The following is a 24,261-nucleotide window of genomic DNA, read 5'->3' on the forward strand; positions in this document are numbered from 1 at the left end:
AGCGCGCTAGGAAATACCACCTCTGCCGTAGTAATCGTCGGCGTCTGCTGTGGACTCCTCCTTGCTGTCCTGAGAGACGCTTTGGGTCGAAACCCCCGAGGAGTCGTCGTCGGTACTGACTGAATGGTTCTGCAGGGATTCTAAGGAGCCGCCGTCCACAGCGTTGAACCTCTTGGGGGAACTATGCTGAACTGGTTCTATCTGGCACCTTTCCTCCTCCGTTTCCTCTTGTGTGTCGGAGCTCTCCGCGTGCTGCTGCTCGTCGGGCGCGGAGCGACGGTCTCCGGAACTGACCGGTGCGTCCGCTGGCCCGGCGCAGTCGTCTGGAGTTCGGCTCCTGTCTGCTGGACCTGACAGCAGTCTAACTGCAGAGGCGTCCTCTGAAGGAGCGTCTCCATCCTCATGCCTCCACCTCTCGCTCCGACTTCCTGCTTCTCCATTTGCCAGCTCTTCATTTGATGTAAACATGGAGTCGCAGGAGCCCCTGGAGGACGGGAGGGACTTGTGCGACAGGGGGCTCTTCAGCTCAAATGAGGTGCTGCTAGAAAAACTGTTTGCAGGGAGACATTTGAGCCTGGAGGTTGTTTTGTCTTCATGGCTTCCATCCTGCTCCTGGCTGATGGAGCGCAGCTGCACTGAGTGCAGCACGGTGGGTGTGATGGTCATGGAGTGGGCGCTGAAGACTTGAGGGTTAGGTGGCACAAATGGTTTTGGGGAAACCGGAGGGTTTGGCTTGTTCTGGGTCTGGCTTCTCTGGGCTGAAACCGTATGAAGAGCACTTAAGTCGAGGTGGGAGGGAGGGATTACGGGCAGCTCCAGGTCTCTGTTTGTGGTGGAGGAGAGGGGCTGCAGGGACAGGGACGACAGAGACGACTTCCTCTCTGGAACCTTCGGCTTCCGCTTCCCACTGGATGGCGACAGCGGTCCAGGAAAGAACGCGGAGGGAAACGATGACGTGGGGGTTTCTGACTGGCTGGAGTAGCCGCTGGAGGGGCTGGCCAGGCCTCCCAGTTTCTCGGGAGACGGGAGCTTGAAGTCGCCGTCCACTGATGGGAGCGAGGGGGTGGTGGCTCTGGACCCAGAGGTCTGAGACTCAGAGCTTTCCTGCGACTTGATGCACTCGATGACGGTGGTGCCGGTGGCTGTGCTGGAGTTGGACAGAGACCGGTAGGGGTCGCTGGACTTTAAATCATTTAAAAGCCACAGGTCTGCGTAGTCTGACTGCACGATCCCTTCATCTTTAAAAGAATGAGCATCCGTAGAGCTGAAAACGCCTAAATCTGGCAGTTCAGCGGAGCCCTCCACCCCCCAGGCCTCTCTTTCTGATAAGGGCTTTTCTAAGTGACCCGAAGAGCCGGACAAAACCGTCTGCGCCCTCTTCTCTCTGACTGGAGGTTGTTGCCCGCATGAGATCTTTGGTTCTTTCTTGTCAGGGACGTTTCCCTCACTGCATAATTTTCTTAAGGATGAACTCCTCCTAGGCGGACACGGCTTCGCCTTTGGTTTCCTTAAAGAGAGGCAGCGTCTCCCCAGAGTCATGTGACCACTCAGCTCAGAGACGCCACAGTCTGAGCCGGAGTCTGCATAGTTGTAGGTGAAACTTCTGCTGCCTTTCAGACCGCAGTCGAAGTGCATGGAGGTGTAGTAGCCTTCGGTGTCCACAGAGTAGTGCGAGACCGTGTCGGCTTTCTCTGACGGCGGTTTGTCGGAGTAGCTGCTTTCGCACGTGGCCATGCTGGCATAACTGGGGCACCCGAGGCTGCCCTCGGCCTCCCTGCTTGGCTCGGGGCTGAAATCCTGTGAGTGCGGGGGGTCTGGATGGGTGTAGCCCCATTCAGCCTCACTGGGAGTGATGGCCCCCGCCTCCTCTAAAATGTCCATGGCTGTGGAGGAAAAGGAACCTGCTCGCTGAGACCTGAGGCCCTGGTACTGGTCCAGAGCGAAGTTGGTCTGGTCATCGTTGGCGTGTGTGGTGGTGTTCAGGGAGAGCTCAGAGTCGCAGTGTGAGGAGCCCGTCAGCTGCGGAGATGCTGCCGGTGGGATTGTTTCGGAGGTCTGTGAGGGGCAAGTGGAGCTGCTCCCGCTCCAGTTCCCGCTGGACGACTGGTGGTCGTCCTTATGGTCCATCTGTCCTCCAAGCACACCAGCGGCTGACACGGAATGGACGGGACTGCTGAAGGTGTCTGAACTGGATGAGATCTCACAGCTGCCCATGTCAGCCTTCCTGGGCAGCTGGGACCTGGTCCTCTCCATCCAGCTGCACTCTGGACTCTCTGAGAGCTGCTGGTACTTCAGGCCAAGCTGGTGCTCAGCTGCGACCTGCTCGTACGCGCTGTCGTCTCCATCTTTCATAATCAGCTCTCCTGGGCCGGGCAGGAAATTGGCCGCGCCAAAGTGGGACATCACATCGTCGTCGCTGTCGTTGTGCCCGCTGTGAACCATCCAGTTCCCGTCTCTGGGCAGACTGCGGGAACGCAGGCGTGCGTCCATCGAGGTGGTGAACATGATTTCTGCGCTGTCCGTCAAACAGGAAATGTTTCCAGCTGAGTGGGACAAAGAGAGGGAGACCCCGTGGCCTCTCTGGGTTCGAATCCTCCTTCTCGAGGGCGCCCCTGAGATCAAATAGTCTTCCGTCTGGCAACCTGAGTCCCTCGTGTTAATATGGTGAGCCAGTTCCTCGCTGGAAGGAGTGATTTCAGCACTGTTGTGAACGATCACGGTTCGATCTCTGGAACCGGGAGAGTCGTCAGAGTCTGCAAAAAGACACAAGGACACAATTATTCCTCACGTCCACGTGTTCCTTCCAGCAGTTCCGTCTAACTTCACTGCACAAAGCGGATAAGCGTGTTGGAACACAGACAATCTTCAATCAACAATGATTGTATATGCAACAGTCTGGAGACACCTGATCCGGCAGCTGCTGCGTCCACAGGAATGTTGAAAGAATCAACACCTATAACCGACTTTTACACTTGAATATTTCCTTATTTTGTGCCGCTTCATCATTTCAGACGAAGACTAATAATTGCAATAATCCACACGGCGTGCGCTGCTTCGGGCTCAAGTGCACTTCGGAACTTTTATCGCTTCTCATGTCCTCTCTCTCTTCTCTCTCATCTCTTTTGTGGTCTAATAAAAGCATCTATTGGCCCCAAAATATCTTAAAGTACAGAATAAAGCGGGCCTGAAAATATACCTCCTTTCATATTAGGAGGCTGATTTGTCAGGTTGGATTCTGCTTGCAACTGAACTGACAAACTGCGCTGGATAATTGGACCACGAATGAAGCAACGTCTCTCCGAGGGCACAAAGGGACGTCATTTCAGGTCAAAATGTGAGACACGCAGCACATGAGACAAGCATGACTCCTGCTTCAGCAGCAGTTAAAGCTACACATCGCTCTACTGTATATGTGTCAGTCGCTCACCTAATTCGTGCTGCACCTGTCTGGGAATGCCGGCGACCGTCCTCCGTCTCCTCAGTTTCCTCCTCCTCTGAAGCACGGACTGCGAGTGAACGAGCGAGCAGCGCACACTGGCATCTCTGTCAAAGCCAAGCCCTGCAACGGAGACGCGACATGTGAGGAATCTTTGTTGAGAGGCAACTGCAGCAGCGGCGCCATGGCTCCTTTAGCCGCCACGCCGCTGCCTCGTCCAGAAAGAGGAGCGAAGCTGGGCTGCTTTAAAGTTTGACACTTCCGCAAAAACCGCTGGCAGGGATGGAGCACGGAGTAAAAACTGGGCTGAACAGATTAGGAAATGCAGTAAAAGTAATGGTGCCCATTGAGGGGATCCTGCTTCCTGCTGCAGCTCAGTTGTGTTCCGACCTTGTTATCTGTCTCCCTCTCACTATGGATTATATCTGTCATGTGAGCACTGGTCAGGCTTTCGGCGCCATGGCGATGGCTGAACTTTGCTTACAATGTGCATCTCTTCCTCAAACTGTCTCTGACTCAGCCAGCACTTAGTGTACAACTCTTCTTTTGATTCCCTGCGAGCGAGGGCACATTAACATCAGGCAGCCCCTTTTCAGCCACTCGGACAAAAGTAATTAGCATTCTCGTCACGGCATCTCGCCTTGCAATCGCATGCACGAGGCTTTGAAGCATGAGAAAGTTAATGGGCCGGAACGCGTGACTTGAGAATCCAGTCCATCGTGGGATGGTGACATTAATGCCTTTAATGTGTGAGAATGGTCCGAATTTTGGATTTATTGCCAAAGCAGGAACGCTGTACTGAAGGAAGCAGTTGTTAAAAGGAGTGCCACTCGTTAGGTCTGCAGGGATGTGTTAGCATGAAAACCATCAGCAAATATCATGAGTACAGTTATTTGTTTTCATAACTTGAGGAGCTCGATTAGGCAACGCTTCGACCCTCATGGTTTACTTACACTTTAACTAAAACTCTGGTCTACTTAATTTAATTTAGCACAACGACAACAGAAGAGAAGCCTGAACACCAGCAGCAGGAGTTGTTTCAATATTGGAATTTTAAATCCAATTCAAATGCACTTTAATCTATTAAAATGATTTTTTGATCAATCAATCAAAAATATCAATTCGGTCACTGAGTATTGTAATGTAAAAAAATCACTTTATGCTGCTAATGAAATAATCAGGTAAATATTACATTTATATTTTAAAAATAAAATGATCTGATTAGATTTAAAATGAGAACTATTCACTGTTTAACAGTGCTTTCCTCTAAAATGTCTGGGGCAAACACAGTTTATTGTTAATTAACCAGGATAACAGCCAAGAGGTTGGCGATAATTCAAATATGACAACAAGAAAGGTTTTAAAAATAAGCCTAAACACGGGAAACATGAAATAATGAATATTCTAATTTCATTTTGAGGTTTCTGCCTCTGCAGCCCAGACAAAACTGTGAAGGTTGTGACGAATTTAAAGCTAAACTAATCAGTCGGGCTTAATTGTAGGCACCATCGGATGAATTTAAAAAAAGCTCTGAGTTTACCAGTCACATTAATAGGGATGACACATGAGTTGATGACGTGGGAACTGCTTTTCATTCTCTCCTCTGGGGTGGGCAGCGGTAGGGCTCTAGACCAGTTAGTCTGCTTGTCCAGGGTGGAGGGGATGTTAGGAATGGGAAACTTAGACCGATGACCTAAAGCCACCCCGTCAGTGTCGGGGTCAGAGGGCACGGCCTGCAACAGATGAATATTCGCATGGTTAGGTGGGTTGAGGTTAGACTACATCACCTGAGAACAATAAATGTAAACAACTCAGCCGCTAAAAAGGATGTGGAGTTGTACTGATCGTATCTGAGCGATACTCCGAGCAAAAATGCGGAAAGTCTTCCCTCTAGGAGCTGAGTTTCATCACGGAGCAGCCAGTCAGTAATGCAATAAAGAGCATGCTTTAGTAGAAAACAGGAAGCACGAGAATAAAGTCAAAGGATGGGGTCAGTAGACTCATGCACCAGAGAAAGCGTGTTTCCAGGCCCGCAGTGAAAGGAGGTCAGACCGGTGAACCGTTTACTGGAATAAATACAGCTTCCAACTAAGACAACCACATAGCGCAGCCAGCCAGCGACAAACAGTCATTTCCAGTGACAACAAGCAGGTCTGGAAACTCTTAGCTCATGTTCTGACAATCTGTGGCAGCCAGAGCTGCTCTCCAGCACAATAAAGAGAGCGTGGAAATATGTGAGAGGAAATACTTCAGAGCAGCTTCAGTATTACTGCACAGCCGTCTTCACCCAAACTCTGCAGAACATCCTGTTTTCCACGGGCCTCCTCCTCTCCCATCACCTTCACCTCCATGAGAAATGATCCTAAGCTACTGAATTCTTACCTTCAGCCTCCTGCTGAGAGTTACATGTGAAACTGGGAGTGAGTCTCAGGCTAAACTGGTTCCCACCTCTGCAGACCCAAAAACCTCCCACCCCCATTAAAGCAGTCTCCGGACTCTTTGTGCTCTCTGTTCCCAACGGACCAATGAGACAAAACGATCGGCTACAAAAGAACCCAGTTTCCTTGGAAACTTTCCCCCTACTAGTATGTGCTGCTGTAAGAAAGCACCCCAGACTGGAGTCTGTAAAAAGGTACCATGTAAATAAATAGACTGTGGTCAAGTAGAAGCCACCTACCAGGAAACACTTGAAGAGCCCTTTAAAAATCTGAAATTAAAAATCAATGAGAATAAACACAAACCTACATTTGTCCTCTGCACTGCGCTGTTGCTGTTACAGGTCAAATACAAGTGCACACGGGGATTTGACTGTATAAAAAAGAGTTCTGAGTATTCAGCCTGACAGCTGCTCCTTACGATGCACCACATACAGAAGGAAAACTAAAGTGAGAACTAGGCTAAAAATCCAGTTTAGGAACATCTGAGGGAAAATAAGTGCAGATGAGTGCAAAGAATCAGGATTTGGGAAAAGCATTGACACATGTGGGATGAGAGGAAAAAGGAGGTCAGAGTTCAGTGCTGCCCCTTTTATTGGCCCGTTTCTTGTTCAGACTGCATATATTTGCTGGAAAATAAAGAGAAACACACGGCTGACGGCTCTCACCAGGACGGGTGCAGCCAGGAGACCACAGCACAGAGGAATCATGGGTAATCACACACTCCCAGACATGAACCCTCTCATTAAAGAAACCCTGACTGACTGTGGCTCACACACATTCCTCACATAGTGCACCCTCACGGTAACGGCCTGAGCGCACGAATGCATCGCACGTCAGTGTGGCCTAAAAAAAAACACCTTAGTTTGGTCTCAGTTTCACAGCAAACACAGAGCAGCACCGGGAGGACGCTACAAGAAGTGGGCATGCCTTCCACAAAAGGTCTGTTATGTAAATCAGGAGTCAGACAGAGAAGAACAGGTGAGCGGTTGCATAACAAGAGGGAGGGAGCTGGGGGAGGCAGGAGGGGGGACGAGGAGGGACCACTACCTTTCTGCTCCAGGGAGAGAAGCGGCAACATTCGGTAGGGGAGGAGGAGCGGGTGGATTCGAACTGAATTACAGGACAAAAACAAAAAAAAGGACACAAATGACACAAATATAGATGGAGATATTCAACAAAACATAAACAATATCACGGGGGGGAATGCAGGTGGTGACATGTTTGATTCATTAATAAATTTAAGGTGTTTCTGGCCCCAATGAGGTGTTGATGGGAGGTTTTTATGCACTTGATATTGATATGATGAGTTAATAGTTAATATAGATAGAAAAAAAATGACCGTAATTAAAAGAAGCCCCAAAAAAGGTTCATTTTATTCGTCAAAGCACTCCTAAATATATTGTTTTAATAAAGAGGCAAAGGTGCTGACTGTTTGAAGTTTGATTCCTCAAATGTCCTCAAAGCTCCAGAGAAGAGGCTGTTTTAGGCATTTATTGTTGTCTCACCGTTGCCAGATTTATGCCTCTCTGACTGATGTGCGCAGGGGGGTACAGGGGCATTGGGGGTAACGCTGAGATGGTTACTCTTCGCTCCCTGCAGCCAGACCGTCTCCTCTGGTGATCTATAAATACAGACCACAAACTGTGATGATCTACTGCCACATGCAGCCTGAGGAGATCTCTCTTAACATGTTCAAACACTTGCATGTCACCTTCAGTCATATATGAAAGAGCTTTTTTGTTAAGTAATTCCTGGTCAAAACAGATTGGAAATCATAATGACCAAGGCCAATATAGAGGATATGACAATGCTGCTGAGATAACTTAACTTTTCAGTTAACTATGTTTTAGAAAAACAATCTGAATAATTACTTCCAGCTTTTAATAATTTGGTGTGGTTATACTACGTGACCACTAGGTGGCAGAATGACTCTAACATGGCTGTATTTTTGAGGATTCTGATCAAAACGATAGCTATTCAAAATAACTTTAAAAAAAAAAAGAAGGCATGATGATTGAGAAGGCCAGGAGCAGAGTAACAATCAGCTCTGTAACAGCAGGGGGGCCCACCTTGATCCAGGGCCCACAGGCTGAAGTTGGCTTGCCCGTAGAGCTCTTCCACACATGCTGGCCTCGTGGAGGGCTGGAAAATGTTCCTCTGCCTGTGCCAGGGAGTTTGGTAATGAACCGTCCGCTTACTCTCCACATCCAGGTTCGACTCCGCTGTCAGAGAGACACAGACCAGATCAGGCGACATTGAGGGACCAAAGAGCAGGGAAATGATGAAACTTCAAAGACAAATGTGGAAACTTTGCAAAGATTTCAAGTAATGTCAACATCAAATCAGTGCGCCACCTGACGTCACGGGTCACCAGGACAGGCGAATTACACACAATCGTGAATGTGAGCTCCATTGATGAGCCACCAACCTGATTATAGAGCACAAAATAGAGAAAAGCGGGATGATCTGAGCTAATGCTATTACCTGCAGCTTAACAATAGGCTTTACTGCAACCCGATACTCAGATCAGGTAAACATCACCTGCCCCAATCACCTCATGTTGCAGAGAGCGCCGCTTGCGTGCCAGGCCAGGCATGTGGATAAGAAGCAGCGCCCTACGTGTTTAGCTTGTTTGGATGTTAAATCCTGAACATACCTGCAGCGATTACTCAGCAGTAAGTGATATATGTTGGTATGTGGTCGGAAAAAAACAAACGCATAAAATAAAATGAATTACGCTCTCGGAGTCTTTGTTTTGGTTCTTTCCTACCTGGCAGATGTTGCTTGGCTCGTACTTGACCCGGCAGCTTTAGTAAAAACACTCTCACCCCAGCCTTTGCCAGAAAGGAGCTTTGGTTGAGCACACCGTGTTTGCTTTGTTGTTGGGCCAGGAGTTAACTTTATTCGGTTTGACGCAAAAAAACAATAACTCAGCCTCTAATGGCGGCGAGGTGGAGGCGCAGCAGAAAACACTGGTTTATATTGCACATGTTGTTGGATTTTTCTGCTAGCATGACAACTGAGCATTTTGTGACCTTTCCAAGAACCACGCTACCACGGAGGCAACCCCCAGGAGAGGTGGGCTGTTTATCAGTTAGATGACTTGATGTTTTCCATAATACACACCAGAGCGGCATGTGGTGACCCCGCTGACCCCAGAGCAGCCTCTGTATAACGTCTGCTGCTCTGAGAGGAGATTTACAGAAATGCAACACCTCAGATTTGATAACAATTTCTCTTTTTTTAAATTCTACTATAAAGGAGTTTTTGCTTATTGTTGGCTAGAGATTAAACAAATGCTATAAAATTAAATAAAGACAGCAAAATTATTAAACTTGGGGAAACAGGCATTCATTGACCAGCTCAATGAGTCTTTGCTTATTTGCTTACAGAGAGAGAGAGAGAGAGAGAGAGAGAGAGAGAGAGAGAGAGAGAGAGAGAGAGAGAGAGAGAGAGAGAGAGAGAGAGAGAAAACAAAACAATGTCGGTCGTTGCTGTATGAGAGTCTTGTTTCCTCTTGTAAACAACGGGCGTGCATGTTTCAGGTTCCCCTGCGGACAGAGCCATCAGAGTGGGTCGTTATGCGGTCCTGCCGTGAGATAAATGAGTAAGCAGTGATGTGTTGACAGATATGAGCCCTCTGACACGGTTTGTCAGACCTCTGCCCCCCTGCTGGGACATGAACTGCTGGCCTTGCTGGGACTCCCTCAGTGTCTCCGGCAAATCAAACCAAGAATAACAACCATCTGACATCAACGGCGACACCAACAACAACTAGGACGCAGACTTCAGAGAATGTTCCTGGTTTCCCCTCGGATTAAAAACACTCCGCTTCTCCTTTCCAGAGAGTTGGAGTCTGCAGACGTGCACGTGACAGGCCATTACACAGGTTTTCACAGCGAGGGCCATCCAAATGGGGAAACACTTATACGGCGAGCCACAGTCAGCTGAACCCTCCAAGCAAAGCCAAAGAAAACACGTCAGCCCTCAGTCACCTCGGTGACCTCAGCGTTCCCTTCCTCTCACTTCCAGGCTCAACAACACGGCCAACCTGGGGTAAATGAGCCACATGGTCTCAGGTGAGAAGAAAAAACATGCTGGAGAGGAAGTTTAACACCCAACTAGCAGAGCTGGCGGAGGACGTCTGCTTTGAACGCTCACCAATATAATGAAAAGTGTGAAAACAGCTGAGATCAAATCTGCCATTAATCCTCCAAAATTTTAGCACCCAATCAGTTCACCTCTTAATCTGGAGAGGTGTTCTCCCCCCTCACAGACCAGGTATTCAGTCCTGCCAGCAGCCCTGCAGGCCAGGACGACGGGATGAAAGGGTGCATCATCACCGCATCTGTACCTTGTAATTTAGGAAGCGTTGGCCCAGACGGGGGCAAACTCAAACCCCCTCACACACACCTACAATTTGCCTGCACCCTGGGAAAACCTAATCACAGTTGCCTGCGATCAGCTCACACTTTGATAAGGAGAACTTGTGGAGTGGAGCTCAGACTACCAGCCCTGTAGCAAAGAAAGTGATGCCTACAAACCTCTCTTGTTCAACAGCTACACAAGTGGCTTCCCTGTAGTTACAGACTCAAACACACCTTTTTCTCCCCAACATGGATGTATCTGACAAACATGCAGAAAAAGAAGACGTTCACCTAAAATCCAGCAGAGTTAGAATCACTGCTACAGTAGCTCTGGATGTAAATGCCAGCCAACACGCTAGAACCATGACAGAGCTGGGAAATCAGCCAGTGTGCCTGCCTAAACCACCTCCGCCTCATGTCTTTACTGTCCCTCTGCTGCCAGGATGACCTACTGCTCCAGTGGAACATCTGCTGACACCACCCCCACCACCACCATCCCCTTCCACTCACAGTGCTGGGTACAGATGGTCCGGCCAGGCCTCCACTCGGGCTGCCGCTAATCTGTTTACGGTGCTCTATAGGACAAACGGGAGTGTTAATCTAAACCGCTGCGACAACAATGAGCGGTGAGCCCCCGGCGTAGGATGGAGGAGGCTGTGGAGGAATGGCAGAGGTGGTGCTTCGCAAAATTTATGTGATTTTAAAGGAAGAAAATCACTTCTACCGTACTTGAGTCTGATTTAACACTGTGCTGTATCATCAAAGACACATCTTCATCAGCGTATTGGTAAATTACAGCCTCTATGGAGCAAATAGATAAACACTGCTCACCTGAACAGGACAGCAGTCAACATGTTCATCAAAAGATTAAATGATCTGCACCATCCAGGAAAACTGGACTTTGTTGGTTCCCACTGAAGTGCCAGCCTCGTCCCGCTGGAGAAAGTCCCGTCTGATTATTAAAGCACAAAGACTACATTCCCCAAGCCAGCAGGCGGACAATAATACCCGTCTCCCCGGGTAATCCGCTCTGAGCAAACATCATCCTCCCGGCTGATCGCGGCGATACGGCTGCCGATGACCCACTGAGAGCAGGTGGGGCGCCGGACTGTTGACATCCAGGGGAGGTGCGAGGCGGAAGCCTGCAGACCCGCTGAGATGTTCCTCCCGAGGTAAACCTGGGTTGTTGAAAGGCAAACTTGAGGACGGATAAGCAGGAACATGTGTAAGAAAGTAAGCAGATGCTGTACACACACCAGCCTTCTGCTTCTATTCAGCAGGAACACAACAGCGCAGATGTAATGCCTTCTCTTTGATAATTTAATAATACCGTATGCAAAATGGTTCCTGAATGCAGCACAGAGTTTGGGTTTAATATGTTCAGCCACGAGGCAGAAACTATATTTAACAGAGTAAATGTGGAGGAGGAGGGTGATTCTCCTGCAAAATGTATCTCTTTTTATATTGTCCACGAGTGATTATAACCTGATGTGTACACAGGTTTTATTCCACAAGGTGGAAAAACCAATGTGAAAAATGAAACAATATCCTCATATTTTCCACGGAAAACTTCCAGACTGAAGTGCTGACTCTGTCTGTCGACGTGACTCCACAGGATAAAAGATGACCTCATAGGTTAACTGTGGACATGATTTAAGAGCAAGAAAGTCAAACTCCTTCCTGCCACCACACCTTCTCAGCCGGGCTCTCCCTCGCCTCACCTGGAGCTACTTTGATGTGGGATAGCAGGTGGGCCTTGTGACCTCCGCTTGGAATGTGGTTTTGGGAACCAGGGGGCCAATGGGGGGGGCTAAATGGGCCATTGTTAGAGCCTGGTCCTGGGTTCCTTTGCCTGCAGGTACCACCACAAAGGACCACAACGCTGTAATCAAACCAGTGTTTGGCTGTCCTACAACACCCTTTATTAAAATACCTGGCGGAGAAATCACACTCAGGTCTACTTAAAGCAACACGGACGACATTTTCAAAATGCAGGATTTATTCCTTTATTTCTACACCATTAAAGTTCTCATTTAATCAAGAAACCCAGCTGCCAGAGACCTCTTTAATTGGTTGAATTTGCTTTTATTTTCCGCCTTGGGGATAAAATGTTGTCACAAATTGGCAATGCAAGAAAATAAATCCTACGCGTACAGCGGGAGACTCCTTCTGCCCTCGGGGTCTGGATCTGATCCTGGCGTTCCAAAGTCTGTGTGTGAGCCAGGAGGTGAAGCAGGAGAGGGGGAATCCCGTCAGATATCGCAGCTTCCAATACTGAACACCAATAAATGCCCAACCTCTGAACGCACGGTGGGAGAGGAGAGACGATCATCAGCATCGCCCTCTACTGCCCCACGAAGACGCAACAGCACACCAGGGAAATATTAAAAAAAGAATAAAGAGTTCAAAACCAGGGGAGAAAAAAACCCTTAAACCCACATCAACTACAGGTATGCACACAGCTTTCCTCTCTTTACTGTAGACTTCACAGCACACACACACACACACACACACACAAAAGCACACTGAAACAAATGTGACTGGGAATTATTTGGGTATTATTTGAAATCATGCACACGCCACATCTCCCAACACTGAAATCCTCTGGAAGATGGACCAAACTTGCGGAAGGAGGGCCGCCTGCTCCAGCCAGTTTTCTCAGCTGCTTCAAATTACCACTCCAAAGTTGAACGGCGCGGCGCGGGGACTTTGAAACACTTTCCATTTTCAGGCCTCCAGAGTGGCACTGCGGGAGCGGCACAACGCCAGCGAGAGGATCTCTTTGGCTTAGCGGGGCCGAATGATGGATGGCACATTTGCAAATATTTCACTGTAAAACATTTCACAGCACGTGCACGAGCGTCTGTGGTGTGTTTTATAGCACAACGCTCAGCGGGCAGTTTCGACACAGCACATTTATATGAGTGTATCGTTAAAACGCTTGTGTCGGAGGGCGTAATAAACAGGATGAAAAAAGGCAAAAGCAGTGAAAGCAGATTTAGAACGTAATGGCTTAAGAACAGGCTGGTAAATATCACGTGCTGTGGACTACACAGCGACTCAGTGGTGGTTTTGAAATTAAATTCAAGCGTAGATTCTGGTTTCAAGTGGATTTGACCTTCCTGATTTGTTCTTTGACCTGGAATTAAAAGTTTTAGGTCATGTTCGTCATCCCGGGCTCTGCTAAACGTGACAGAGGACAAATTAAAATGCAGACAATAACACTCAGCAATATAAAACCATCCCCATCCATTTACCTTGTGAGCAAAATGTAAAAAATCTAACTGATTTTATTATATTAAACGGCATAACTCTCTTTGCTTCAGCACCACTTCTGTGTAATATTGTAACAATGCCTGCCTGTTCAGCCTTGGCCGGTGTGTCTCGCGTGCTGAGCAAACACTGGTTTCGTTTTCAGTGGGGTCACTCTGAATACAGCAACCTTTTACCTCTTGACCTGCAGCCACCTCATTATTAGGTCTGCACACAGATTGGGAGGTCAGCTCACATCAGTAAACACTCACTTATTCCATTTCCACTTATCCTTATCAAAATAAAGACATTTAACAGATTGAAGAGAGGAGATTTAAGCAGAACTCTGTGTTGTATTACAAGTAAACCACAGCAAACCACTCTTAAGCAAGAAAACAGCCAATTCCCTTCAGTACACTTCACATTCCTTCAGCATTTAAATCAGCATGCAGTTCATTTTACAGCCCTCTCCCCCTGATTCTCCACAGAGGCCTTTTGGGGGCTTGAGCACACCCTCTCACATCCCATCATTTAACAGTCTTTGAGGTCACAGCTGATTCCTATTGGGCGGTAATGGCTCCCCCACTGAGCCTGGCCCAAGTCCCTGCTTTTACCAGACCTTTGAAGTGCTTGCACACGCGCCCATGCCCTGCCTCAGCGGAGGAGGAAGGGGTGCGTCTGGGCTGGTCCCGGCTGAAAAAAAGCCGTCTCCGGGTCTCCATACCCTCCAGGTGCGCCCGGTCTATTACCCTTACAACAAAAATGTGCGCTCTGTGACCTCCTCCTTTTGTTCGGTCGTCATTCTCCTCTGGCTGGCACCTGAAGAGAGGCGGCGACTGTTTACGAGAGCGTTAAACAGAGAACAACTTTTCTGGCTCTGTTCAAAGTAGCGTTCCTGTCTGTTAAAAACCATGAAATCCAAATTAAGGAGAAAAAACCTAAAATGAAAGCCTGCTGGTATTAATGGCCGCGTTGCAAAAAGGTCAGACAAAAGTGTTTTCCCTCTGTAGTCAGGCAGGATGAGAGGTCACATGACACAGAATTTACCTTTCCATGAGGTCAAAGCCAAGACAAACAAGAGCAGCAGAGGAGATTAATCTTTCACCGGCCCACATATCAGCCGGACCAACACGCTTCAGCGAGCCATTTGTTCCTGCATGTCACTCATAGACAGAAGCGGGCATCATGCTGGCTCCACATCACAGACATGATGTCATTCCAAAGCCTCACAGCACGTGCACGCAGCAGCAAAACAACGGGGATGGGGGGGTATTTCATGTCACGCACCACACGCACGCCCAAATGTCCAAATTCATGAATAAAACCATCAACGCAGACTCAAGTAAATAAAATCCCTGAGATCGGCTGATATGGAGAGTCACAAGCACAAACCATAGGAATAACAGCCAGGAGGAAACGTGCACAATAGCAGGGACTGTTATTCTTTACAGATGTTTTCTCACCGACGGTACCGACACTAAAGCATCTGCCTCCATATACACAACTGCAGATAACAAATCCACCCTAATCCCCCGATTACCTGACAGCTGTGTCGGACTTTAAGAGTTCTAAACGCTGATATCTGCACGTGGTTTAAACGGCATTTAAAGCAGTGCTGAGTGACCGGCCTGACGTGACCCTCGCCTTGTGTCTGCCGTCGCTATCACCTTAACCATAAACACAAGCCAGACCTCAGAGGAGGCCCCGCCAGCATTGCGTGCAGCCTTTCATTCATTTGCTTGTTATTCAGTGTGCTGTGGGGTCAGAGGGCACTTCAGTCCCGGTCACAGACACCCACAAAGGTTGTGGAAACACCCAACCGCTCTGAGATGAGGCACACGTGTATGCGCGCATGTAAACCTCTCACCTTTGTAGGTGGCTTTGGAACACGAGGGACAGGAGGCTACAGAGACGGTTATATAAATCCCAGAAGGTTTTCTCTTCACAGATTTCTGCGTAAACACGAGGCTACGCGAGTCTCAGACTTTACTGGCATCGCTCCCTGCTCGCACAAGGCAAAATAAGCCGAACAGACAGACCGAGAAGGGGGAGAAATCCACATGGGCTGAAAGAAAAGCCTGAACTCAGACACAGAGGAAGGTGTGGTTTGGAAAGTGACGACGAAGGCAAATTTATGTGCTGGACAATTGCGATGGAAACCTCTGTTTAACTGACAAATGACTGAGGTCAGTTTCTCGTGCTTGCGTGTGTCTGTGGTGAGGCCCTGACGAGGGAGGGGCAGCGCTGAGCCGACGGGCCCGGGCGGAGCCGGGCCTCGGCCATCACTCCCACATCCCTGATGGGAAACTGAAGACCTGGCTGACACACACTCTCGGCTGGCAAAAAAAAAGAACCTACGTAGTGAAAAAAAGGACGGGATGGATTTTAATTCTCTATCCAAATAAACCCCAAAACAGATAAACTGAGGCGAGTGGCGATATTTAAGGGCAGAAACCAGAGGACAGAGTCATTACACTGTAGTCGTTTGGATTTTTCAAATATATAAAATCCAAGACAACAACCTATAAAAAAAATACCCCAAACTACCCGGATGTGTAAGGAACGTGGAAGGAAGCTACACTTTCCCTGTACTTTCCCTGCGACAGCTCAGCACTGAGCGTCCTTCTACCCTAGCTAAACTATTCATGACCTTCACAGACACGTTGGAACCGTAACACATGTATCTTTCTATTGTTAGCGTCTCTGACGCAGGACACTGCTGCTACGCAACAACACAGATGTACACTGTTGGAGGTGATTGTGCTAAATTGCTAAACTGTTGTTTGTCTGCCAGTGTGTGTGTGTGTGTGTGTGGAGTGAGTGAGCCTCCACCATGTTTACTTGTTAGCACATCAGCATTGAAGGCATCAATTATGCGGAGTGATTAAACTGGGTCCGTCACGAATGCAGACATCCCACAGCACACACACTCGATCATTAACCGTCAGTCATTTTGTACTGAGCGCAACGGCAGCAGCAAAACCCTTTTACAGGATGTGTAAAAGCAAATAAAGGGGCTTCAGCTGGGCGTGGCGCACTGTGGCATGTGAACTCCAATGAATGCTGGGTATGTATATTATTGGAACGCCCCTGTCTCTGTGGAAGTGGGCACATATGGAGAGGGAGCTCTGATTCAGCTGTGGAGGGACATCTAATGACCAGCCCTGCACAGAACCACGAGTCCTCTGTGGATGCTGGGCACAACAAACTAAAGCAGCAAGCCCGTTTCAGTGCATTTTGATTAAAATCACGGATGCATTGGTTCCAGATGTACTGTAGCTAAATTCTGTTGGTACTTACCTATAAATGATGAGAAGGAATCAGCAGGTCAGCAGGGACATGAAAAAAAGACAGAAAAACATTATGAGTTGATTGCAACAGGATATAATTTAATACTTTCATTTTTAGCTTAACCGATTCCCCCGAGAGTATGCTAGCTGGAGAGCACAGGGGTTGTTTTTCATTAGGGGCAATTTTGCTTTTCTGCTCCTCCGAGAAATTCCTCCATATGTTGCAAAAGTGGACACAGACATCTCTGGCTTGCTCGCTCTCTGTGTCCCCTAAAGTGATTGTCTTTGCCACAACTTTGCAGGTGCCAGATTTAGGCCTCTGACAGGCTCACGTGCTCTGAAAGCAGCTCTAACACAGGGGGGGTGGAGGGGCTCACTGAGAACATATAAAGAAACAATCCTTGGTGAGCACTTTGGGGGGAAAGTGCGGGCCTGACTATTAAAGAGCCTGCTGCGCCTGGAGGCTCGTCTCGTGTAAGTGCTCCATGAATGGCTGGCCTGAGTACCGGATGCCAATAAGAATTGAAATCATGAGGTCACTGGTCATATCGCTGCAGACGCCGTCATGCTGAAAGAGCAAATATTCTTTGTGGCTATAAAACTGAACCTAAAGAGCAGCTATGCCCTCTAGATTTTGTACTATTTTGTGTGTTTCCCCCACCTCTAAATGCACCAGCGACCAGTCCTTTGCTCTGTCTTGGTCTTGCTTTGGATCTGTTCTCACGCCCCGACTGTGCGCTCAACTCTACTCCCTCCAAAAGTGCCGCAGCAGCATTTTGCTAATGATGGGTCGTGTTGTTATGTCACGATGTAAAATTAGTGGGTGCATCCAGTGGCATGGCATCCTCAGCACACGTCGGTCGGGTGTGCGGTGGCAGTTTTACGCAGGTCTGAGGGAATGTAGGCCAATCTCTATTTTCCTAAAGCAGGAGCATCTTCAGCAGCGTTTCCATTACTACTGAATAGCTTTCATTCACTACAGCTTTAATTCATTTATAGCTATTATTATTTATAGCTTTAATTTACTACACTGCAACCTTGCTACACTTTAATGGATAATAACTGAATATCTATAGTGACACTGTGCTAGTTTTATTAGTATTTACTATTAAACAAAAATGCTCTTTTATATGATATAAAGCAGTTCCTAAAGCATGTTCTACAAATACTTTTTAGTTGGTTGACAGAAGGCAAACAGTCAAAATATATGACTATATTTCAATCCCTCCCTCTGAGAAATAAACACAAATGATGGATGACAATAAAAACAACTACAGATCAGTGTAAACGTCAACACGAGTGACACGTGAAAACAGACCAGTTCCCAAAGCAAATAAAAAGCAAAAGGCAAACATCATTCAAATGCGTCAACAGCTCACCTGACAGGAAATGAAACACACCACACATCAATTATCCAGCCCTGAGCTACAGGCCTGTGCTTCTAAGCATGTAGCAGAGAAGCTTTGTGTCTTAATCCACACGGGTGTCTTTTCTCCATGGACTGAGGTCTGTTTTCCTTCCCTGCTCAGAGTTGTGGGTCTGTGCTCTCCAGCCACTTTGGGTGGCTCCACACAAGAGACCACCTGTGCAAAACTGCATCCGGTCGGGCTGCTTCTGCTGCTGTCCCCATTCCAGCAGATGGCTGCTCTCAGCAGACTGCAGTCAAAAAAGTAGACCACAGGAAACCTGCCTTTACAAATCCCAGGAACAAATTTTATCTGGACACAGCTCGTACCCACTCGCAGCGCTGCAAACTCAGCGTGAACGCCACGCTATACAATTACATTTCCCACCAACGAGAGCGGAATTCATCCTAAAAAAACGACGCTGTGAAGTCTGCGCGGTGGAGATAATAAATGACCTCGACTGCGACGGAGCTGTTATCACCGATTGTGGAGCCTAGCAGGGTTCGCTGTGGAAACAGTATACTTCCTGTCGTTTGTGCGGGGTCCCGGCGTGAGCAAAATACAACCAAACCACGACAGAAAGAGAAACGAGAGAGAGAACCCGGGCTCCTTTTTTAGGAAGTGGAGAGGCGAAATCAAAACAATTAAGCGGGGCTCTCGCATGGAGCACCTGTGGGAACGGCAGCCATGTTGGGAAATTACATAGGCCCTCAAATCTGATCCCAAAGCCCCTGCCTCAAATGCAACATCTGTTCAACACTGAAAAGGTTACAGTAAAACTTTGGAATTCCACTTCCAGAGCAGAGGAGGATCCTCTCTCCAGCTGAACAAACACCATATAGAGGGCTGGGAGGACATGTACATGTGTGGAGATGATCTCCACCCTGACCCTCTGCATGTGTGACGACATGATGATAACATGCAATCAGGACAGGAGACCTTCCAGAGAACGCACCAGAAAACCCACTCAGCAGATGACACAGATTGAGTTTTTATTTCTATTAAGTCCAACAAGGAAACCCTTTTTACCGAACTTCCTAACACTTTGAATTTAGTATTACCAGCTGAATGGGAATGTCTTCTGGATATGGTGAGATACATGGAGATATCTGTGAGCCACGAATAGAGGGAGACTTTTGAGGGTGTTGCCTGAGCTCCACGCAAGTGATGCTTCGATTTGTTGATTTAAATGGAGCTCAGGTAATAATTTACCAGCTGGTTTAACAATGGAAAGGTGTTGGGAGGAATCGTGGAATCCTGGCAGGTTACACCGGTTAACGATGGATACGGAATAAAATGCTGTTTGACCTTTTCATGTTGCACCTGCAGGAGCATGTGGGGGGAAAAAGCTGGATTGGTCCCGTGCTAAATATGTTTCGGGATGGGGGAGTGAGGCCAAGTGCTACACAGCTGACTGCCATCACATCTATAAATCATAGAAGAAGAGAAGCTCTTCCAGAGTTACCCAACCCTCCTTGGATTACATGCTTCAGCTGAAGGTATGTCCTGCTGAGGCAGCGGCTTTGCATTCATTTAGGAGTGAGAGTGCTGTCAGGCCTGTCTGCCTTTCAGTGAAACCAACCCCCCCCCAGAGAAACAACTGGTTTCAACCTAGCCTGTGGCATGCTGGTCATCTCGCCTGCCTAAATATCAGAAGTCAGCGAGGAAGCTTGAGACGGAGGTCTTTCTGATGCAGCGAAGCCTGTTGGAGCAGCTGCATTGTACTTCACACAGAGGGACTCTAGAGTTCCCAGCGGCACGTATTCCCATATGGATAGTGTTTCATTTGCAGCTTTGCCTTTCTGTGTCTTTTGTATACAGTTCTGACAACTTGGAGCTCCGTCTAATCAGCTGTATTTCTAACGGACATGATTCCCGATCACGCGTTCCCAACGCAGCTCAACTTCCCTGGCCTGGAAAGTCCTCCCTCAGTCTCAGACAGGCGCCATCCTTGTTCAGCCCCACTGCCATCTAGTACCATTACTATAGTTTCAAGAGGCATTCAAGTACAGATTTATAATGGGTAATGGTTGGGTATAGATGAGAATGTAATATCCAGCAGTTTCTGGGATGTACTGACTTTTGAATTTACTAAAAGGACCTCGTCTTAATCCGTGTTATGTTGCGCATAATTCAACAGATTAAAATCCAAAGATTTCAAAATGATGTGATGGTTATTGATGATGACGCATCCAAACAGATGAGCAGCGCGTGGCCAGGCTAAAGCTGTCCCGTGCGACTGATCAGGGGAAAACTGTGTTAAAAAACAGTTTTTTAACACGTCGCCGCGGTGACGCCTGTTGTTATCTGAAAGAGCCTTCCACCACATTTCATTGGACAGCCACATTTGAAGTAGCCAATAAAGATAAAGAGGTGTGTGTTTCTCTTTGTGAATGGAAGGTGTGTTTGGATCCAAAGAATGAAATCTGCTGTAAAGGAGATGCACTTTTATGAAGATTTCACCGGAGAGGTCATGCGTGTGCCGCCCTGCAGCACGCAGGAAAAGGGATTTCTTGATGTGCACATCAAACGTTGCTGCCTAGCCTCGTGTTTGTATTTCATTTTTCTTTCATCTGCTGATCTGTGGCTCCCACTCGCTCTGTGATCTGAGGATTTTATTACCTTAAATAGAAAACACTCCGGTCTGCTCGCAGCAGGCCTTCACATGAGCTTCCCAGGACGCTCCCAGCAGCACCGCCTGTCCCTTCCCATAACACGGGCATTAGGATAAACTAGGCACCAGGGGCCCGTAAAAGGGGGAAGGGGGGCATCGACAAAAGGCAGAGATCTGGGGGGATCAGCAGGGAGAGTGGAATTTCTTCATTACTTTCTCCAACTTCTTAAGCTCTGCCCTGCATTATCATCACATACACTTGTCACGGCTGCTCTGTGGACTGTTCACACATTAGTCTATACATGCAAACCACCTATCAAGCCTCCTATGCAGTTCTTACACCACGTGACATTTGTTGACAAATAAGAGAATCCGTGTATAACACTGTTATAATGAATTCTTTGGAGTAGAACTTCATGCATTCTGGGCAGAGGCTGTGCAGCAGTGTGACCACAGAATTCTGCAGCCAAACCCAGCGGAGGAAGAGGCCGCAAAGCTGTTAGACGCCATGTCACAACACGGGACATCATTCAGACCGTTCCTCCTCCAAAGCTTGAATGATTTTCTAAACAACAGGAGCCACAACGCAGCAAATGATCCCTCTGTGAGGCAGGGATCAACAAAGTTTACTCTCCGAATAGGATGCGGCTCAGGTTGTAAGATATTGATTTCAATCTTTTTATTTTTAACATCCTTCTTAGATTAGAAAAGACTGGATCGCTCCACGTCGATCGCTCTGATCCCAAACTATTCAAGTTGTTACTGGAAAAGAGGCGCTGGGACAGCCCTGCGTGTACCCGGGAGACTCTAACACAATCAGCGCCTGTTGCATCAAAGCGCCTCCATAATAACCCCATCGTACACATAATTCACAAGATTAGGGGTCTGTGCAGGCTCACACGGTGCATAAACATCATCAAAATAAGCATAACAACCAACTATATCAACAAGTGCACGGAGGGGCGCATTAGTGACGTGCACAGCGGCAGAGCAGACCTGTCACGGTCCCACAATGACAGTAATCCATGTCCCGAATGACTGGTCCACACTGTGCTAATAGAACACCGACATTTCAAAGATGTAGGCTTTAATGTAAAAGCTCTCTGCAGCTCATGATTCCCTGACATACAGCATGTTTCTGTTCAGACATCAAAATGAAAGCCATCAAATTTAAGATGGTGTAGAAAGCTGTGGATCCGAATCTGTCATCGGAACTGCTCCATGCTTCTATTCAGCATTACTGAACCTCAAATCTGCTTCCATCACAATGGTCTTATCTTGGGAGCCAAAGAAGCTCTACAAAATCCAAGGAAATGTGTCCCTAAGGCCAGCCAGTGGGCAGCTGTATATACAATTCTGATGAGATCTGCAATGTTTGTATATGCATATGCTTTCTACTGGGCTGGTTAATAAGCGGCAGATGTTTGTACATAGAAAAAAAGCTGCATCTTTACTAATTCTGAGCCTCACTTTAAATCTTGAGTTGCTCAGGATTAGGCTTTTGTAGCACTAAAGTCACTGAAGAAATGGGTCTTGCCTATGTTCATCAATTAAGCATTATATTTTTGGCCTTTGTCAAGAGCTCACTTATTTAACTTCCCAGAAAATACATCAGAACACGCTCAACTACAGTGGATGAAGTCACTGTCGGCACGGCCCTGTCTGTTATGTAAGAGGAGGCCAGAATAAAATACACATGACATCAGAGCACATGTGCAGAGGAGCTCCAACGCCCAAAAGACAGTCAGCTGCACTTCTCATCCCAGATTTGAACGGCTCATCAATAACAGGAAGACATTGAATCATCATTCAACCTTTCATAAACGAGGGTCGTTAACGTGTGCACAGCCTTAACACAGAGGTTCCAAATCCCCTTCAATTTCAAATAAAACACACACAATAGCTAATCTCTCACACTGAGGTACAAATAGCATGTCCTCGTGCTGTTATTGGCTACAAGTGCGTGCTCAGTTATCCAATGGCGCTACTCTCCATTGTTATTATGTTCTGTGCTCCTCATTCTTCTGCTTTTATTGCGTGTGTGTGCGTGTGTGTGTGTTGGAAGGGATAGAGGAGCAGCACCACACACGATGACTTCACTGTCTTGTCCTTTCATTGGCCTTCCCTATTTAGAAGTGTTACATGTCAGCCTCTACAGTGACGCGTCGCTCTGATAGTAAAACCGTCTCTTTTGCTCTTTCTCAAACACGCACGCAAACACAAAGACGCTCACACACAGACAGTGTTTTCATGTTTCATTTCTTTCATAGTGATCTGCCTTTCTCTGTGGAAATACAAACTGGCAGCTTCGGCTTAACTCTCCAGGCAGCTAAAGTCTCCAGGCAGCTCCAGTCCGCCCATCCTGAAAGTCCTGACCAGACTTTCCATGTCTCCTCTCCCTCCTGAAATCTCCTGCAACTTGTGTGAGAGCAACCTTACCAGACTAAACTTCAGGCAGGTTGTGCAGAGCAGCAAGCGGGTGATCTGGGTGCAATTACTCCCACTTTCATTTTAAAATTAGTGTTTTAACGGGCAGCTGTAATTTTGACCAACCTTCATGCTCAGTATGATTGCAAACGTGTGCCAGGAATCTGCTGTGTTTATCCAGGGGAAGAGGGGGGCAGAAGAAAGAGAATCTAGTGTTTAATCTCATCTAGATGCATCATGTTACAGTTTACTCTGATTTTCTTTGGAGGCTGTTCCACACCCATTAATTCACCCTGGACTTTCTGGACCTTGTTTGTCACCAACTGAATCATACTGATAGAGCTGAGACAGAAACATTCTTTAATTATATGAGTCATTGACTGTAAAAGTCACAACTTTGATAACCAATTGCGATTACAGGATTACAGGAAGTACACAACCCCTTGTTTTACAAAGAACTTCATTACCATTTCTTTTTTTGTTTTATTCAACTTTTGAGTTGCTCCTTTGATAAGATGAGTGAATATTTTATGGTTTCACAAATGTCTTTAAGGTTGAAAATTCAAAAAGTGAATACTGTTGAGAAATTTCAAGACATTACAAGTATTCCAGGACATAATATATTTGGCCACAAAGTGGTTTGTGTGGGTTATATAGGCTGCTTCAGATTTTCCACCCAGTCTTGGTTTAATGTAAGTGACAGTTACAAAGTGCTGATGCACACAAAAGATTTAAGTGATGATCAACCAAATTTAAAGATTCTGTCAGGGGGAAGCAAGACATGTGTAGGCTGGAAATCTGCGTGTGGGGGTGGTGGGTCAGAGATGTCTTCTCCACATGTGACAGACCCCAGACCCAGCACTCAGTTATGCGCGACAACCAACCCCTCCCATTAAGGGAGCTTTTGGGAAGGCTCATTGATTCATTTGTGAGAACCCCTTCACATTATCCAAGATCTCTTTCCACCACTAATCACTGAGTGATAATTAAACCTCTTTTGTTAGGAATACCACAGCTTCTTGGATATTCAT

The 24,261-nt window shown here is 47.3% G+C and overlaps 1 protein-coding gene across 8 annotated transcripts in view; it reads right to left on the reverse strand.

The window, feature by feature from the left end:
• nhsa (Nance-Horan syndrome a (congenital cataracts and dental anomalies)) overlaps positions 1–24,261 on the reverse strand; it is a 41,925-nt gene that overhangs the window by 3,052 nt on the left and 14,612 nt on the right. Inside the window, exons 1-7 of one of the 8 annotated variants that reach the window (XM_057037167.1) lie at positions 18,163–18,971; positions 7,944–8,096; positions 7,380–7,495; positions 6,922–6,984; positions 4,977–5,169; positions 3,428–3,559; positions 21–2,753 (exon numbers count right to left, since the gene is read on the reverse strand). In XM_057037167.1, the coding sequence (XP_056893147.1) occupies positions 21–2,753; positions 3,428–3,559; positions 4,977–5,169; positions 6,922–6,984; positions 7,380–7,495; positions 7,944–8,096; positions 18,163–18,190 (3,418 nt within the window). In that variant the 5' untranslated portion in view covers positions 18,191–18,971. Of the gene's footprint in view, positions 1–20; positions 2,754–3,427; positions 3,560–4,976; positions 5,170–5,818; positions 6,307–6,921; positions 6,985–7,379; positions 7,496–7,943; positions 8,097–18,162; positions 18,972–24,261 lie in introns of those variants that run through there. The other 7 variants (XM_057037165.1, XM_057037169.1, XM_057037166.1 and 4 more) reach the window with 7 other exon arrangements.

The sequence above is a fragment of the Takifugu flavidus genome, chromosome 7 (assembly GCF_003711565.1).
Source record: "Takifugu flavidus isolate HTHZ2018 chromosome 7, ASM371156v2, whole genome shotgun sequence".
Lineage (NCBI taxonomy): Eukaryota > Metazoa > Chordata > Actinopteri > Tetraodontiformes > Tetraodontidae > Takifugu > Takifugu flavidus.